At 38.6% G+C, this 19497-nt stretch overlaps 1 protein-coding gene across 1 annotated transcript in view; it reads right to left on the bottom strand.

Moving 5' to 3' along the window:
* Positions 1–276: 276 nt before the first annotated feature.
* Positions 277–19497, bottom strand: part of PHLDB3 (pleckstrin homology like domain family B member 3) — a 147092-nt gene continuing 127871 nt past the window's right edge. Inside the window, 4 exon segments of the mRNA XM_053691087.1 lie at positions 277–2513; positions 3985–4070; positions 4172–4385; positions 17174–17311. Coding sequence (XP_053547062.1) covers positions 2379–2513; positions 3985–4070; positions 4172–4385; positions 17174–17311 — 573 coding nt within the window. The 3' untranslated portion in view covers positions 277–2378.

The raw sequence follows: 19497 nt of genomic DNA, 5'->3' as shown, positions 1-19497 counted from the left end.
TGCTTAACAGTTCGGCAGGGGATTAAAGACAAAATGTTCCACGTTGAGTAAAATTATTCTTTGTTAGAAATTCAACTTTGAGTTTAATATTCTTTTAAAGACATTGTAGTAAGAGAAAGCATTAGTTGCTAGAGTGAGAGTCATTACCCTTTATTGGGAAGTAATACATTAATCTAATTCACTGTAATGAAAGATCTCATATCTGGGTTGCAACAACAAGACATTCCATAAGAGAAGTGCACAGATGGCTTTGTGAGCATAAAATGATCAACAAACAAAAGTTATTCCATGTTTATTTATATACAATAAATAAAATATATTCCATTGGTAACAGACATTAATACCCCACATCTCCATTACAAAGCACAAAGATAAACATCCCCAACATGTACAAAATTGAAAAAAATAAAATCACACTTATACACACAGGAACAGAGTATCAGACTTAAAAAAGGGTACAGTAAAGTAAAAATTAAACTTTCATCCTTTAGACAGAACATACAACTTTCAACAACTTTACAATTTACTTTTATTCTCAAAATTATTTCATTTTCTTGATATCCTTTGTTGAAGAGTAAATCTGAGTGGGCTCACACAAAAAAAAACTCTGGATCATACGCATGTCTTTAATACTCTATGGCAGCAGTGTTTGCACAATGTATAACAAAGCTCCAAACAATGTTGCAATAGAGTACTAAAGACACATGTACGCTCCTGATTTCTTATGAGCCTACCCAGATTTACTCTTCAACAAAGGATACCAAGAACACCAAGAAAAGTTGATACTAGGAGGAGACTGGAAAGATGCTTAAAATGGCATGCTCTATCTGAATCATGAAAGTTTAATTTTGACTGCACTGTCCCTTTAAAAGAGGAAGCATAAAGATATTAAGTACACAAACAAAACATTAATAACATTAATATTAAAAACACAGAAATGTGTGCAAACTTTGTTTAACTCCATGAATGTCAAAGTAGGTTGCTTAATGTTTGCAACCGTCTCTGGCAGCCAAAGGGTTAAATCATGGTGCTAGCCACCGTGCGATCATGTATACCTGCAATGCATAAAGATCTATGTCTTAACAAACCCATGGGATTTGGAAAATATCTGAATTCAGAGAAATGAATATGCAATAAAGAAAAGCAACAGATAAATTAAAACAACATTATAATCATGCAAAGTCTCCCAACTGCAGATCTATGGCAGAACACTGTATTAATTGTATTGCTAATTTAATGAACTGTGCAAGGTTCTTTAAATACTGTAAGCTATTCTGCACGCAGCAAATAAAATATTACTTTATTCTGATCCTCATTTGATGAATCTTTAAACGTTTCGGTTTTTTTCTTTTACATTTTAAATACAGATGCAAATGGTTTCCTCTACATTATTATTATTTTACCTGTATCATCTTCATAATAAAATGTGCCTTGCCGATTCCAGCTGGTGGTGTAAATTTTTAAGCATATTGCAAACAGTAACTGCTTTAAGGGAAAATACATAAAAAAATAGCTAGAGAGAGAATTAATGGTAGATAACCTTTGTAGCAGCAAAAATATAAAACAGTCACAGATTTGCTATATATTGTAATTTTTCAGTCAGCCAAGTTTCAGGGTAAATTGGGTGTTTTCATTAATAAATACACGTTATCCTCAATATGCAGAAAAGTGAATATGTATAATCTCTATCCCATCATGGTGGGAAGCCAATTGTTGCAGAATTGTAGAGGATAATAAGTCGTCCAGCAAAAAATCCCAGTTTTTTGTTTTGTTTTTCTCGCAATGTCATTGGATAACCTGACAATGCGGTGGTTTCGTACGTCACAAATACTCACTTGACAAATTCACGTAATATTCTGTGTCAGTTAAAAAAAATAATATTACTTACATTATAGACAGATGCTGTAATGAACTATAACACACAAAATAAAGAAATCCTTGGTATTATTTTACAACTTAATCGACTCCAACATATTATAATCCAAAAAAGAATTCTTCCGTCCAGCACGGCTTTTAGCCCCACAAACAAAAAACACTGTCATCCTAACTATTGCTAGAGATATTAGGAATTAAAAATTGTCCTTTTTGAAGGAGTCATAGCTTTTAAAAACTATACAGAGTATTTAAAAAAAAAAAAAGATTACTAATTGCATGGTTTAGGTAATTAAATGTCCATATTATTAGTATCTGGTATTATATCATAAAGCTGCTTATAAAAGGGTTTCAGTTCACATTTCTCAAAATTCTTCTTAAATATTCTCCACCTTTCACACTTTCCAGTTTCCTTTCATATAATGTCTTTATTCTTTAAGACTTTTTTTCTCTCAAACATTCCGGTTCCCTTGTGTCCTTTCTGAGCACCATATGATAATCTGGAATTAGTACCGAGAGTTTTCCTCCGCTGCGGTCACCATGACATCCATCCATATCCTCATGGCTTCTGGAGTTGGTGCCACCATGCAAAATAGACGTTCAAAGGTCTTCAAACAGAATGTCAGCTTGGGATGTGGACTCTGCAAGAGACAAAAAGTATTAAAAAGATTTTTTTTTAAAATGGCAACATTTTTTAACAACTATGGAAAATATCAAATAGTCATATGCTCCCATTACCAGATTTCTGACCGATACAAAACAACTATAAAAATGTAAAAAAAATGTAACTGTAATCTTATTCTGAAGGCAAAATAATGTGCTCCTAATTTTTATAAGAATGTACTGACTGAGATCACTATTAAAACTAAAACCCATATTTTGTCCAGTAACTAATGAGAGATGTCAGTCGTATTTTCGGCACTTAAAAATCCAGTGTAAAACCTTTTAAAAACTTACCTAGAAGCTCCTAATTTAGCACTCCTGATGAGATTAGCCTGGGGCACCCACTGAATGGGGCTAGTAGCAGAACCTCCCCCCTCCCTGCATATGAAAAGACCCATTACACAGACAGAAGCAGTCTGAAGTCTGTATACATCAGTATGCATCTAAAACTTTGGGGCTTGGTTAGGAGTCTGAAAATCAGCATGTTATTTAAAAATAAGCAAAACTATACATTTTTACAAAAACACACCAGATGCGCTATATAAATGGATCATCTACAAAACATTTATGCAAATAAAAATCTAGTGTACAATGTCCCTTTAAAAGCTTGTTATCTTCTTTGCTGATACCAGTCATGGACAGTTATATAAGAACTTATAGACCAGCAATCTCAGGATGTTAAATGTCCCATTAATTCCAAACCAAGCAGACTTATTAAGCAGACAGCAGTTCAGAAGATTTGTGACAAGCCCCAGTAACCAGGCCCTGCCCCAATAACATCAGTAGTATTCCATATGTTCTATATTAGCGAGCATGGCAAAAGGAGGAGGAGTTATTTCTCAAAGCTGAGTTTTGTTAATCATTTTATTGGGTTTTGTGTGAAACTAAAGCCTTACATGTAGTGTGGAAGGAGTGCTACAATTTTAAAGGGACCGTGTACTATAAAATTGGTTTCCCCTTAATGTTTTTCCAAAGACTGGTTATACTAGCTGGAAACTATAAATTGCATGTGAAATTGCTCATTCAGGTTTAATTTGTATATACAAGAGCTGTGTTTTCTCATTAAAAAACAGTTTACTCAAATTGGCTGAGCTTATCGTTCTCTATGTATACAAAGACTTTCATGCCTTATCTCTGTCTATATACAGAAAAGGCCAATAAAGAATAGATAGCAATTGAAATGGACATTTTCCCCATAGTGAGAGAGTGATTTCTTCTGCTGCCTCAGTTTACATAGCTTTTCTATAGTAAATACTGCAGTACTGAAATGTTCTTTCAACAGGCAAAATCAGCTATTCCAAATGACAAAATAAAGGTAATAAAGCTATTTATATATAAAAATAATAATAATAATAATACACTCCAGCAGGTAAAATGGATAATTGGGAGCATTTAATTTTACTCACTTTTCAAAATTTTTTTTTTTTTTTTTTTTAAACAAAGACTCACCTTAGAAGCACTACGTAGGTGATCATAATACACTTCCTCTATGGCCTGGAAATATATAACTCCTTTTAGTTTCTGTTCTTCTTTATCTATAGGGAAAGGCAGACATTAATGGGATGTAAGTGGAAAAATATGTAAACACAAAATTTAAAATTTGCTTATACAGAAGAAAGAATCTTTTAGTAGCTACCTGAATAATACGCCAGTCTTCTCTTCTGTCGATCAAAAACAAACCATCGCTTTTTCCAGGTCTTTATCCGACCACCCATCTTCACCAGATACCCTTTGCAGCACATGGAACTCACTTTCACATGCGGGCAGGTCTCCACGCTGTGACCTGATGCCTCCAGGTATGCCCGCAGGTCAAAGGGTGAAGGGGTACGGGGCACAGAGAGTGCTTTCACCTGGGGAAACAGTCATACAGCTAGATTAGTTGATGTGACAACTTCTAGATGAATGTATATGTATATATATATATATATATATATATATATATATATATATACTGTGTGTGTGTGTGTGTGTGTGTGTATGTGTATATATATATATATATATATATATATATATATATATATATATATATATATATATATATATATATACATATACACACACACACATATATATATACACACACACACACGTGCGAATGCGCAAAATGTGCCAGTACACGTCTCACTGCCTAAACTGTTTTGCAAGTTTATACTTGAAGAAAACCTGCTTCTTCAGCAAAATGGCACATCAGTTCCTGCTTGTTTTGCTTTATATATATATCACACAAAATTTATGTAAGAACTTACCTGATAAATTCATTTCTTTCATATTGGCAAGAGTCCATGAGCTAGTGACTTATGGGTTATACAATCCTACCAGGAGGAGCAAAGTTTCCCAAACCTCAAAATGCCTATAAATACACCCCTCACCACACACACAATTCAGTTTAACGAATAGCCAAGTAGTGGGGTGATAAAGAAAGGAGTAAAAAGCATCAACAAAGGAATTTGGAAATAATTGTGCTTTATACAAAAAAATCATAACCACCATAAAAAGGGTGGGCCTAATGGACTCTTGCCAATATGAAAGAAATGAATTTATCAGGTAAGTTCTTACATAAATTATGTTTTCTTTCATGTAATTGGCAAGAGTCCATGAGCTATTGACGTATGGGATAGCAATACCCAAGATTTGTAACTCCACGCAAGAGTCACTAGAGAGGTAGGGATAAAATAAAAAAGCCATTTTCCACTGAAAAAAAATAATCCACAACCCAAAATATAAGTTTATTCTCATAAATGAAAAGAAAAACTTGAAACATAAACAGAAGAATCAAACTGAAACAGCTGCCTGAAGAACTTTTCTACCAAAAACTGCTTCTGAAGAACCAAATACATCAAAAACGGTAGAATTTAGTAAATGTATGCAAAGAAAACCAAGTTGCTGCTTTGCAAATCTGATCAACTGAAGCTTCATTCTTAAAAGCCCATGAAGTGGAGACTGATCTAGTAGAATGAGCTGTGATTCTCTGAGGCGGGGCTTGACCCGACTCCAAATAAGCTTGATGAATTAAAAGCTTTATGAATTAAAAGCTTTAACCACGAAGCCAAGGAAACAGCAGAAGCCGTCTGACCTTTCCTAGAACCAGAAAAGATAACAAATAGACTAGAAGTCTTCCTGAAATCTTTAGTAGCTTCAATAAAATATTTCAAAGCTCTTACCACATCCAAAGAATGTAAGGATCTCTCCAAAGAATTCTTAGGATTAGGACACAAGGAAGGTACAGCAATTTCTCTATTAATGTTGTTAGAATTCACAACCTTAGGTAAGAAAAGAATGCATAGGGTCAAAGCCTTCAAAACCAAATTAAGACTCCAAGGAGGAGAGATTGATTTAATGACAGGCTTGATATGAACCAAGCCTGCACAACACAGTGAATATCAGGAAGTTTAGCAATCTTTCTGTGAAATAAAACAGAAAGAGCAGAAATTTCTTCTGTTAAGTGTGATCAGTCCACGGGTCATCATTACTTCTGGGATATTACTCCTCCCCAACAGGAAGTGCAAGAGGATTCACCCAGCAGAGCTGCATATAGCTCCTCCCCTCTACGTCACTCCCAGTCATTCTCTTGCACCCAACGACTAGATAGGATGTGTGAGAGGACTATGGTGATTATATTTAGTTTTATATCTTCAATCAAAAGTTTGTTATTTTAAAATAGCACCGGAGTGTGTTATTACCTCTCTGGCAGAGTTTGAAGAAGAATCTACCAGAGTTTTGCTATGATTTTAGCCGGAGTAGTTAAGATCATATTGCTGTTCTCGGCCATCTGAGGAGTGAGGTAAACTTCAGATCAGGGGACAGCGGGCAGATGAATCTGCATAGAGGTATGTAGCAGTTTTTATTTTCTGACAATGGAATTGATGAGAAAATCCTGCCATACCGATATAATGTCATGTATGTATACTTTACACTTCAGTATTCTGGGGAATGGTACTTCACTAGAATTACACTGTAAGAAATACATAAAGCTGTTTAATAACTAGAGATTATGTTTAACGTTTTTGCTGGAATGTAAAATCGTTTTCATTTGCTGAGGTACTGTGTGAATAAATGTTTGGGCACTATTTTTCCACTTGGCAGTTGCTTAATCTGTTTTTCTGACAGTTTCTGTTCTCCCTCACTGCTGTGTGTGAGGGGGAGGGGCCGTTTTTTGGCGCTTTTACTATGCATCAAATATTTCAGTCAGCAACTCATTGTATTCCCTGTTTGATCCGGTTCATCTCTACAGAACTCAGGGGTCTTCAAAACTTATTTTGAGGGAGGTAATTTCTCTCAGCAGAGCTGTGAGAATTATAGTTTGACTGAGATAAAAAAACGTTTATTCTGTAATTTGTTTCCTGCTTTCAGAATTTGTTATCTTTGCTAATGGGATTAAACCTTTGCTAAAGTTGTGTTGTTTACAAGGATTGAGGCTATAACTGTTTCAATTTATTAATTTTCAACTGTCATAGATCTTCTGTGCTTCTTAAAGGCACAGTACGTTTTAATATTATTCTAATTGAATTGTATTTCCAAGTTGCAAGTTTATTTGCTAGTGTGTTAAACATGTCTGATTCAGAGGATGATACCTGTGTCATTTGTTGCAATGCCAAAGTGGAGCCCAATAGAAATTTATGTACTAACTGTATTGATGCTACTTTAAATAAAAGTCAATCTGTACAAATTGAACAAATTTCACCAAACAACGAGGGGAGAGTTATGCCGACTAACTCGCCTCACGTGTCAGTACCTACATCTCCCGCTCAGAGGGAGGTGCGTGATATTGTAGCGCCGAGTACATCTGGGCGGCCATTACAAATCACATTACAGGATATGGCTACTGTTATGACTGAGGTTTTGGCTAAATTACCAGAACTAAGAGGTAAGCGTGATCACTCTGGGGTGAGAACAGAGTGCGCTGATAATATTAGGGCCATGTCAGACACTGCGTCACAGGTGGCAGAACATGAGGACGGAGAACTTCATTCTGTGGGTGACGGTTCTGATCCAAACAGACTGGATTCAGATATTTCAAATTTTAAATTTAAACTGGAAAACCTCCGTGTATTACTAGGGGAGGTGTTAGCGGCTCTGAATGATTGTAACACAGTTGCAATACCAGAGAAAATGTGTAGGTTGGATAAATATTTTGCGGTACCGACGAGTACTGAGGTTTTTCCTATACCTAAGAGACTTACTGAAATTGTTACTAAGGAGTGGGATAGACCCGGTGTGCCGTTCTCACCCCCTCCGATATTTAGAAAAATGTTTCCAATAGACGCCACCACAAGGGACTTATGGCAAACGGTCCCTAAGGTGGAGGGAGCAGTTTCTACCTTAGCTAAGCGTACCACTATCCCGGTGGAGGATAGCTGTGCTTTTTCAGATCCAATGGATAAAAAGTTAGAGGGTTACCTTAAGAAAATGTTTGTTCAACAAGGTTTTATATTGCAACCCCTTGCATGCATTGCGCCGATCACGGCTGCAGCGGCATTCTGGATTGAGTCTCTGGAAGAGAACATTGGTTCAGCTACTCTGGACGACATTACGGACAGGCTTAGAGTCCTTAAACTATCTAATTCATTCATTTCGGAGGCCGTAGTACATCTTACTAAACTTACGGCGAAGAATTCAGGATTCGCCATTCAGGCACGCAGGGCGCTGTGGCTAAAATCCTGGTCAGCTGATGTTACTTCTAAGTCTAAATTGCTTAATATACCTTTCAAAGGGCAGACCTTATTCGGGCCCGGGTTGAAAGAGATTATCGCTGACATTACAGGAGGTAAAGGCCATGCCCTGCCTCAGGACAAAGCCAAAGCCAAGACTAGACAGTCTAATTTTCGTTCCTTTCGTAATTTCAAAGCAGGAGCAGCATCAACTTCCTCTGCACCAAAACAGGAAGGAGCTGTTGCTCGCTACAGACAAGGCTGGAAACCTAACCAGTCCTGGAACAAGGGCAAGCAGACTAGGAAACCTGCTGCTGCCCCTAAAACAGCATGAATTGAGGGCCCCCGATCCGGGATCGGATCTAGTGGGGGGCAGACTTTCTCTCTTCGCCCAGGCTTGGGCAAGAGATGTTCAGGATCCCTGGGCGCTAGAGATAATATCTCAGGGATACCTTCTGGACTTCAAATACTCTCCTCCAAGAGAGAGATTTCATCTGTCAAGATTGTCAACAATCCAGACAAAGAAAGAGGCGTTTCTACGCTGCGTACAAGAGCTCTTGTTAATGGGAGTAATCCATCCAGTTCCACGATCGGAACAGGGACAGGGGTTTTACTCAAATCTATTTGTGGTTCCCAAAAAAGAGGGAACTTTCAGACCAATCCTGGACTTAAAGATCCTAAACAAATTCCTAAGAGTTCCATCGTTCAAGATGGAGACTATTCGGACAATTTTACCTATGATCCAAGAGGGTCAATACATGACCACTGTAGATTTAAAAGATGCTTACCTTCACATACCGATTCACAAAGATCATTATCGGTACCTAAGGTTTGCCTTCCTAGACAGGCATTACCAGTTTGTGGCTCTTCCATTCGGATTGGCTACAGCTCCAAGAATCTTCACAAAGGTTCTGGGTGCTCTTCTGGCGGTACTAAGACCGCGGGGAATCTCGGTAGCTCCATACCTAGACGACATTCTGATACAAGCTTCAAGCTTTCAAACTGCCAAGTCTCATACAGAGTTAGTGCTGGCATTTCTAAGGTCACATGGATGGAAGGTGAACGAAAAGAAAAGTTCACTCGTTCCACTCACAAGAGTTCCCTTCCTGGGGACTCTTATAGATTCTGTAGAAATGAAGATTTACCTGACAGAGGACAGGCTAACAAGACTTCAAAGTGCTTGCCGCACCCTTCATTCCATTCAACACCCGTCAGTGGCTCAATGCATGGAGGTAATCGGCTTAATGGTAGCGGCAATGGACATAGTACCCTTTGCACGCTTACACCTCAGACCACTGCAACTGTGCATGCTAAGTCAGTGGAATGGGGATTACTCAGACTTATCCCCTTCTCTGAATCTGGATCAAGAGACCAGAAATTCTCTTCTATGGTGGCTTTCTCGGCCACATCTGTCCAGGGGGATGCCATTCAGCAGACCAGACTGGACAATTGTAACAACAGACGCCAGCCTTCTAGGTTGGGGTGCCGTCTGGAATTCTCTGAAGGCTCAGGGACAATGGAGTCAGGAGGAGAGTCTCCTGCCAATAAACATTCTGGAATTGAGAGCAGTTCTCAATGCCCTCCTGGCTTGGCCCCAGTTGACAACTCGGGGGTTCATCAGGTTTCAGTCGGACAACATCACGACTGTAGCTTACATCAACCATCAGGGAGGGACAAGAAGCTCCCTAGCTATGATGGAAGTATCAAAGATAATTTGCTGGGCAGAGTCTCACTCTTGCCACCTGTCAGCAATCCACATCCCGGGAGTGGAGAACTGGGAGGCGGATTTCTTAAGTCGTCAGACTTTTCATCCGGGGGAGTGGGAACTTCATCCGGAGGTCTTTGCCCAAATACTTCGACGTTGGGGCAAACCAGAGATAGATCTCATGGCGTCTCGACAGAACGCCAAGCTTCCTCGTTACGGGTCCAGATCCAGGGATCCAGGAGCAGTCCTGATAGATGCTCTGACAGCACCTTGGGACTTCAGGATGGCTTACGTGTTTCCACCCTTCCCGTTGCTTCCTCGTTTGATTGCCAGAATCAAACAAGAGAGAGCATCAGTGATTCTAATAGCACCTGCGTGGCCACGCAGGACTTGGTATGCAGACCTGGTGGACATGTCATCCTGTCCACCTTAGTCTCTACCTCTGAAACAGGACCTTCTGATACAGGGTCCCTTCAAACATCAAAATCTAACTTCTCTGAAGCTGACTGCTTGGAAATTGAACGCTTGATTTTATCAAGACGTGGATTTTCTGAGTCAGTTATTGATACCTTAATACAGGCTAGGAAACCTGTTACCAGAAAGATTTACCATAAGATATGGCGTAAATACCTATATTGGTGTGAATCCAAAGGTTACTCTTGGAGTAAGGTTAGGATTCCTAGGATATTGTCTTTTCTACAAGAAGGTTTAGAAAAGGGTTTATCTGCTAGTTCATTAAAGGGACAGATCTCAGCTCTGTCCATTCTGTTACACAAACGTCTGTCAGAAGTTCCTGACGTCCAGGCTTTTTGTCAGGCTTTGGCCAGAATTAAGCCTGTGTTTAAAACTGTTGCTCCACCATGGAGTTTAAACCTTGTTCTTAATGTTTTACAGGGCGTTCCGTTTGAACCCCTTCATTCCATTGATATAAAGTTGTTATCTTGGAAAGTTCTATTTTTAATGGCTATTTCCTCGGCTCGAAGAGTCTCTGAATTATCAGCCTTACATTGTGATTCTCCTTATTTGATTTTTCATTCGGATAAGGTAGTCCTGCGTACTAAACCTGGGTTCTTACCTAAGGTAGTTACTAACAGGAATATCAATCAAGAGATTGTTGTTCCTTCTTTATGCCCAAATCCTTCTTCAAAGAAGGAACGTCTACTGCACAACCTGGATGTAGTCCGTGCTCTAAAATTTTACTTACAGGCAACTAAGGAATTTCGACAAACGTCTTCTCTGTTTGTCATTTACTCTGGGCAGAGGAGAGGTCAAAAAGCTTCCGCTACCTCTCTTTCTTTTTGGCTTCGTAGCATAATTCGTTTAGCTTATGAGACTGCTGGACAGCAGCCTCCTGAAAGAATTACAGCTCATTCTACTAGAGCTGTGGCTTCCACTTGGGCCTTCAAGAATGAGGCCTCTGTTGAACAGATTTGCAAGGCTGCAACTTGGTCTTCGCTTCATACTTTTTCCAAATTTTACAAATTTGACACTTTTGCTTCCTCTGAGGCTATTTTTGGGAGAAAGGTTCTTCAGGTAGTGGTTCCTTCTGTATAAAGAGCCTGCCTATCCCTCCCGTCATCCGTGTACTTTTGCTTTGGTATTGGTATCCCAGAAGTAATGATGACCCGTGGACTGATCACACTTAACAGAAGAAAACATAATTTATGCTTACCTGATAAATTCCTTTCTTCTGTTGTGTGATCAGTCCACGGCCCGCCCTGTTTTTAAGGCAGGTAAATATTTTTTAATTTATACTCCAGTCACCACTTCACCCTTGGCTTTTCCTTTCTCGTTGGTCCTTGGTCGAATGACTGGGAGTGACGTAGAGGGGAGGAGCTATATGCAGCTCTGCTGGGTGAATCCTCTTGCACTTCCTGTTGGGGAGGAGTAATATCCCAGAAGTAATGATGACCCGTGGACTGATCACACTACAGAAGAAAGGAATTTATCAGGTAAGCATAAATTATGTTATGTCTCCTCAAGGAACTTGCAGACAAACCCTTATCCAAACCATCCTGAAGAAACTGTAAAATTCTAGGAATTCTGAAGGAATGCCAAGAGAATTTATGAGAAGACCACCATGAAATATAAATCTTCCAAACTCGATAATAAATCTTTCTAGAAACAGATTTATGAGCTTGTAACAAAGTATTAATCACTGAGTCAGAGATACCTCTATGACTAAGCACTAGGCGTTCAATTTCCATACCTTCAAATTTAATGATTTGAGATCCTGATGGAAAAACGGACCTTGAGACAGAAGGTCCGGCCTTAATGGAAGTGGCCAAAGTTGGCAACTGGTCCGAACAAGATCCGCATACCAAAACCTGTGGGGCCATGCTGGAGCCACCAGCAACACAAATGATTGCTCCATGATGATTTTGGAGATCACTCTGGGAAGAAGAACTAGAGGTGGGAAAATATAAGCAGGTTGATAACACCAAGGAAGTGTCAACGCATCCACTGCTTCCATCTGAGGATCCCTGGACCTGGACAGGTACCTGGGAAGTTTCTTGTTTAGATGAAAAGCCATCCGATCTATTTCAGGAAGACCCCACATCTGAACAACCTGAGAAAACACATCTGGATGGAAGGACTACTCCCCCCTATGTAAAGTCTGACGGCTGAGATAATCCGCCTCCCAATTGTCTATACCTGGGATATGAACCGCAGAAATTAGACAGGAGCTGGATTCTGCCCAAGCAAGTATCCAAGATACTTATTTCATAGCTTGGGGACTGCGAGTCCCACCCTGATGATTAACATATGCCACAGTTGTGATATTGTCTGTCTAAAAACAAATGAACGGTTCTCTCTTCAACAGAGGCCAAATCTGAAGAGCCCTGAAAATCGCATAGAGTTCCAAAATATTGATTGGTAGTCTCGCCTATTGAGATTTACAAACCCCTTGTGCTGTCAGAGATCCCCAAACAGCTCCCCAACCTGAAAGACTCGCATCTGTTGTGATCACAGTCCAGGTTGGACAAACAAAAGAGGCCCCTAGAACTATACGATGGTGATCTAACCACCAAGTCAGAGATAGTCGAACATTGGGATTTAAGTATATTAATTGTGATATCCTTGTATCATCCCTGCACCATTGGTTCAGCATACAAAGCTGAAGAGGTCTCATGTGAAAATGAGCAAAGGGGATCACGTCCGATGCTGTAGTCATGAGACCTAAAATTTCCATGCACATAGCTACTAAAGGGAATGACTGAGACTGAAGGTTCCGACAGGCTCCAACCAATTATAAACGTCTCTTGTCTGTTAGAGACAGAGTCATGGACACAATCTATCTGGAAACCTAAAAAGGTGACCTTTGTCTGAGGAATCAAAGAACTTTTTGGAAAATTGATCCTCCAACCAATTGATCCTCCAACACTGGTTGATTTGTGTGAGATTCTGCAGAACGTAAAGACTGAGCTAGTACCAAGATATCGTCCAAATAAGGAAACACTGCAATACCCAGCTCTCTGATTACAGAGAGTAGGGCACCGAGAACCTTTGAAAAGATTCTTAGAGCTGTCGCTAGGCCAAAAGTAAGAGCAACAAATTGGTAATGCTTGTCTAGAAAAGAAAAAAGACCTGTGGAGGACAAAAAGAGGCGCCACATCGAGTAGTATAGTCTAAAACATCCAGCGGTAAGAGGACCCAGAGCCTCTAGCAGTGGCAACTCACCAGATACAGCGGCACAACCGGAGTGCCATACAAGGCAGCACGGGACCCACACAGTCGCCCATAAGAATCAGAGAGGCGTCATGAAGCGTCCGACGTGAGACAGGTGACCATATGAGCCAATCGGATGAAGCCAATAAGGGATGCAGCCAAGTGGAGACAGCAGACTCGATAATAAAAGAACAGGAGCAGAGATAGTGCAAAAGTGTAATCTTTATTTGTTACACTGGGAATAGCGACGCGTTTCTCAGCAACAGATAATGCTGTTTCATCAGGCTAGATATCTAGGTATCTAGCCTGATGAAAAAGCATTATCTGTTGCTGAGAAACGTGTCGCTATTCCCAGTGTAACAAATAAAGATTACACTTTTGCACTATCCCTGCTCCTGTTCTTTTATTATTGAGACTGCTGTCTCCACTTGTCTGCATTCGATTGACTCATCCGGTCACCTGTCTTTACGTCAGACGCTTCCTGACACCTGAGTCTTACGGGCGACTGTGTGGGTCCCGTGCTGCCTTGTACGGCACTCCAGTTGTGCCGCTGTATCTGGTGAGTTCCCACTGCTAGAGGATCTGGGTCCTCTTACCACTGGATGTTTTAGACTATACTACTCGATGTGGCGCCTCTTTTTGTCCTCCACTGGTCTTTTAGGATTCATTTATCTACCAAGAGTGTGGCCTTACCACTGACTCTCCCTTCCATCTGTTTGCTGTCACAAGCGCACCTCTTTTGGATTTCCGACATCTCTTCTCCTGAATTGTCTAGAAAAGAGAATCTCAGAAATTGATAATGATCTGGATGAATTGGAATATGAAGATATGCATTCTGCAAGTCTATTGTGGACATATAATGTCCTTGCTGAACAAAAGGCAGAATTGTCCTTATAGTCACCATTTTGAAAGTTGGTACTCTTACATAACGATTCAAAATTTTCAGATCCAGAACTGGTCTGAATGAATTTTCTTTCTTTGGGGCAATGAATAGATTTGAATAAAACCCCAGACCCTGTTCCTGAAACGGAACTGGCATGATTACCCCTGAAAACTACAGATCTGAAACACACTTCAGGAAAGTCTGAGCCTTTTCTAGATTTGCTGGGATGCGTGAGAGAAAATATCTTTTCACAGGAGGTCTTACTCTGAATCCTATTCGGTACCCCTGAGAGACAATACTCAGAATCCATTAAGTTTGAACAGAATTTATCCAAACATCCTTGAAAAATCTTAATCTGCCCCCTACCAGCTGAGCTGGAATGAGGGCCGCACCTTCATATGGACTTGGGGGCTGGCTTTGGTTTCTTAAATGGCTTGGATTTATTCCAATTTGAAGAAGGTTTCCAATTGGAAACAGATTCCTTGGGGGAAGGATTAGGTTTCTGTTCCTTATTTTGCCGAAAGGAACGAAAATGGTTAGAAGCTTTAGATTTACCCTTAGGTCTTTATCCTGAGGCAAAAAAAAAACTCCCTTCCCTCCAGTGACAGTTGAAATAATCGAATCCAACTGAGAACCAAATAACTTCAAAAGATAGCAATCTGGACTTAGAAGTCATGTCAGCATTCCAAGATTTAAGCCACAAAGCTCTTCTAGCTAAAATAGCTAAAGACATAGATTTAACATCAATTTTGATGACATCAAAAATGGCATCACAAATAAAATGTGAACAATGCTAGACAAATCAGAATCCAATTCTTGTTGCGCTAAATTTTCCAACCAAAAAGTTGATGCAGCTGCAACATCAGCCAAAGAAATTGCAGGCCTGAGAAGATGACCTGAATACAAATAGGCTTTCCTTAGATAGGATTCACGTTTCCTATCTAAAGGATCTTTAAAATAAGTACTATCTTCCATAGGAATAGTAGTACGTTTAGAAAGAGTAGAGATAGCCCCATCAACTTTGGGGATCTTTTCCCAAAACTCCAATGTAACTGCTGGCAAAGGATACCATTTTTTAAACCTTGAAGAAGGAATAAAAGAAGTACCAGGACTATTCCATTCCTTAGAAATCATATCAGAAAAAGCATCAGGAACTGGAAAAACCTCTGGAGTAACCACAGGAGGTTTATAAACAGAATTTAAATGTCTACTAGTTTTAATATCAAGAGGACTAGTTTCCTCAATATCCAATGTAATCAACACTTCTTTTAACAAAGAACGAATATACTCCATATACTCCATTTTAAATAAATAAGTATATTTGTCAGTGTCAATATCTGAGGAAGGATCTTCTGAAACAGATAGATCCTCATCAGAGGAGGATAATTAAGTATGTTGTCGGTCATTTGAAATTTCATCAACTTTATGAGAAGTTTTAAAAGACCTTTTACGTTTATTAGAAGGCAGGATGGCAGACAAAGCCTTCTGAATAGAACCAGCAATAAATTATTTTAAATTCACAGGTATATCTTGTACATTAGATGTTGAAGGAACAGCAATAGGCTATTAATATTACTGATGGACACATTATCTGCATGTAAAAGTTTATCATGACAACTATTACAAACCACAGCTGGAGATATAATCTCCACAAGTTTACAACAAATGCACTTAGCTTTGGTAGAACTGTTATCATGCAGAAGGGTTCCAACAGTGATTTCTGAGTCAGGATCAGATTGAGACATCTTGAATGTAAGAGAAAAACAACATATAAAGCAAAAATGGAAGTTTCAGGAATGGGAAAAAAATGCAAACAGCATAGCCCTCTGACATAGAAAAAAGACAAGAGGCATATAGGAATGGGGTTTTAAATTAGGCTTAAAGCATTAAAGTGAATGTAAATTTTGATGCAAAAGTGCCTGGTTTTTTTCATCAAAGTTTACATTTCACTCGTCGTGAAAAAATACTTACCTTTTAAACTTGACAGCCGCTCCAGCTTCCCCCGGTCGTCACAAGCCATTTCTGACATCAGGAATGATGGATGGGTTATCCTCCAATCACGGCTCCCCCCAACAGGGGAATCAGTGTCTGATTCAATGCCGTGATTGGAAAAAGCCGGATTCCTCATTTTAGACCCAGGAGCCTTTGCGACAGGCGGAGGAAGCTGGAGCGGCTGTCAAGATTAAAAGGTAAGAATTTTTTCACAACATGAGTGAAATGTAAATTTTGATGAATTAAAGTGTCCCTGTTTTTAATCGATTTTTTAAAAACCGTGCACTTTAGCATCAAAATTTACATTCACTTTAACTAAGCACAACTAGATGAGCCTTTTGATTAACATCTGCTGTCAAAATCTATATTCCTATCTAACTGATACATAAGAGATCATTTATCAAGATTGCAGGCGTACGAATTCTCAAATAGACAACCTATCTACCTACAATCGCCAGTTGCGATGAAGCATCGCATGGCAACATTTAACAATGCACAAGAGCTCTCTTGTGAAACCAATTGCAGTTGGTGCACTGTAATTAATACTACACATCACATATATGTTACTGTAGGTGTAAGTCTGAAGTATGCATCAGCAGTAGATATTGCCATCAGTAGTACTAAGCACCAGAGACCTGTTACTGTATGATAAAACAGCAGGACATGCAGTGTGTAAATAAGCAGCCATGTTTGATTTTCATTGTTACATAAAATTGTTCAGTATGGGGTGCACCAACTCACAGGATCCCCAGCAGGCTCCATCGTGACTTGATGTGGCTGCATTGTGACTGCTGATGTGGTTACAGCTGTTTCCTCCTTTACTTTGTTCTGATTTGGTTCTGAACGATGCGTCATCTCTTTGGCAACTCTTTTTGCCTCCTGTGAGAGGTAAAGAACTTTATTATTTTGCACACAAAAAAAATTGTAAGTTGATTTAAAAAAAGAAAAAATGTGGCTGACAACAAATGCTGTAAATCAATTCTATGCATTGCCTGATAGATCTGCATACAGAACTTTAAACAGAGGTAGCAAGATATTATTCATTAAAATAATTGATAAGAAAAAACTAACATAACATCTCACTCCAATGCAGATATCTAAAAACATATTGTGGACTGGCAAATATTTGTTGTGAGATATGTTATCCGATAGAATATATTTTATATACAAAACACATAAAAGCTGATGAGTATACCAAGATTATAAAGGTCATCTAGTGGTGGAATATTAACCTACACTCCTGCACACTTGTAATAAATCATTATTTTATTTATTTATTTATTTTAAACAATGTAAAGCTAGTGGAACAAGTTACAAAAACAAAGTAAGGAATACTAAATGGAGAAGTGTATGGCCACATAGTCTAATGGAAGGAAAAGCAGGTGCATGGGTGAGGCTGCACACTTGGTTTCATCAAGTTGACTGCAGATGGATGGAGATATGTTTGTGCAAAGCCACAGCGCTAGCAGTAAAGGGGCCGTAGGTAAAATGGTTTGTATAAGAAAAGAAAGAAAAGGAAAGAAAAAAGGAAAGAAAGAAAGTAAAAGAAAGGAAAGATAAAAAGAAAAAGAGAGGAAATAAAAGAAAGAAAGCAAAGAAAGAAAGGAAAGGAAAAATAAAGGAAAGAAAAGAGAGGAAAAGAAAGGAAAGGAAGGAAGAGAAATGAAAGAAAAGAAAGAAAGAAAGAAAGAAAGAAAGAAAGAAAGAAAGAAAGAAAGAAAGAAAGAAAGAAAGAAAGAAAGAAAGAAAGAAAGAAAGAAAGAAAGAAAGAAAGAAAGAAAGAAAGAAAGAAAGAAAGAAAGAAAGAAAGCTGTGATAACAGTCCAGGAAAAGGTCAGCTAAAAAAGGCTGTGCAGGGTATTGTTTTATAAGCATACAATTGTGCGACCCAAATGTCAAGTCTGTTTGTCAAGAGTCAAAAGGGCAAATTAACAGTGTTGAACATTGCTTCCGAAACTTTAATTTTAACTAAATACTACAACAAATCTATGTTGCCATGCAGCAGTATCCATACAGGGAGTAGTGATTATTTGTGTAACCTCTGGGAGCAGGTCACAGTACAACAATGTGATGGAAACCTCTCTGGCAGTTAAATTGTTAACATCAGGGAAGCTTATTCGGTATAGACTATGCTTTTTGTAGGGCTAATGCAAAAAAAAAAAACTTGTTTACTACATAACAGATTCTGTAGTAAAGTCTGTAAATGACTATTTTACATAGTGTAAATGTCAAAAGCATTCATATTGTAAATAGAAAAGTATATAGGGTTATGTATGAGCATACTGCAGAACACTTTATTAACCAGCTTGTGCACATAAAACTATGCATATGCAAGTCAAAAGGGTTGTGAGGCCTTTTCTTTATATTTTCTTTTCATCGAGATTACATATAAAATAACTATAAAAAATTAATAATGCATAAACACACGAGAACTACAGAGTCATCAATTTAGCTCAAGGGTGAATCCTTAAAACACAACTAGATAGGATTGTGGCATTTATACAGAACAAACAAAAGATGTGAGAAAGGCTTAAAAATATACAGCTCTGGATGTCAATGTTAAACGGTTAAAGGGACATGAAACCTCCAAAAAAAATTATTTCATGATTCAGATAGAGAACAAAATATTAAACAACGTTCCAATGTACTTGTATGATTTAATTAGCGTCCTTCTCTTGTTATCCTTTGCTGAAAGGTTTATTTAGGAAAGCTCCGGAGCAAAAAAAAGAACCTAGGTTCTAGCTGCTGAACGGTGGCTGCATATGTATACCGATTGTCATTGGCTCACCCATGTGTTTAGTCAGCAACCAGTAGTGCATTGCTGCTCATTCAACAAAGCATACCAAGAGAACAAAGAAAAATTGATAATCAGTGTAAATTAGAAAGTTGCTTAAAATTGCATGCTCTATCTGAATCATGAAAAGAAAAAAAATTGTCTTGTATATTCCTTTAAGGAAAATAATGTAATGGATCACCCAAATACACAGAGACTAGATCACATTCCAGTAAATGGGAATCTTCATTGTTACTATAAGCTGGTAATACTTGTAATTATATCTAACCAA

The sequence above is a fragment of the Bombina bombina genome, chromosome 8, assembly GCF_027579735.1.
Source record: "Bombina bombina isolate aBomBom1 chromosome 8, aBomBom1.pri, whole genome shotgun sequence".
NCBI classification, from domain to species: Eukaryota; Metazoa; Chordata; class Amphibia; order Anura; family Bombinatoridae; genus Bombina; species Bombina bombina.
Note: the sequence above shows the minus strand (reverse complement) of the source record. Positions and strands in the feature narration are given on the sequence as shown.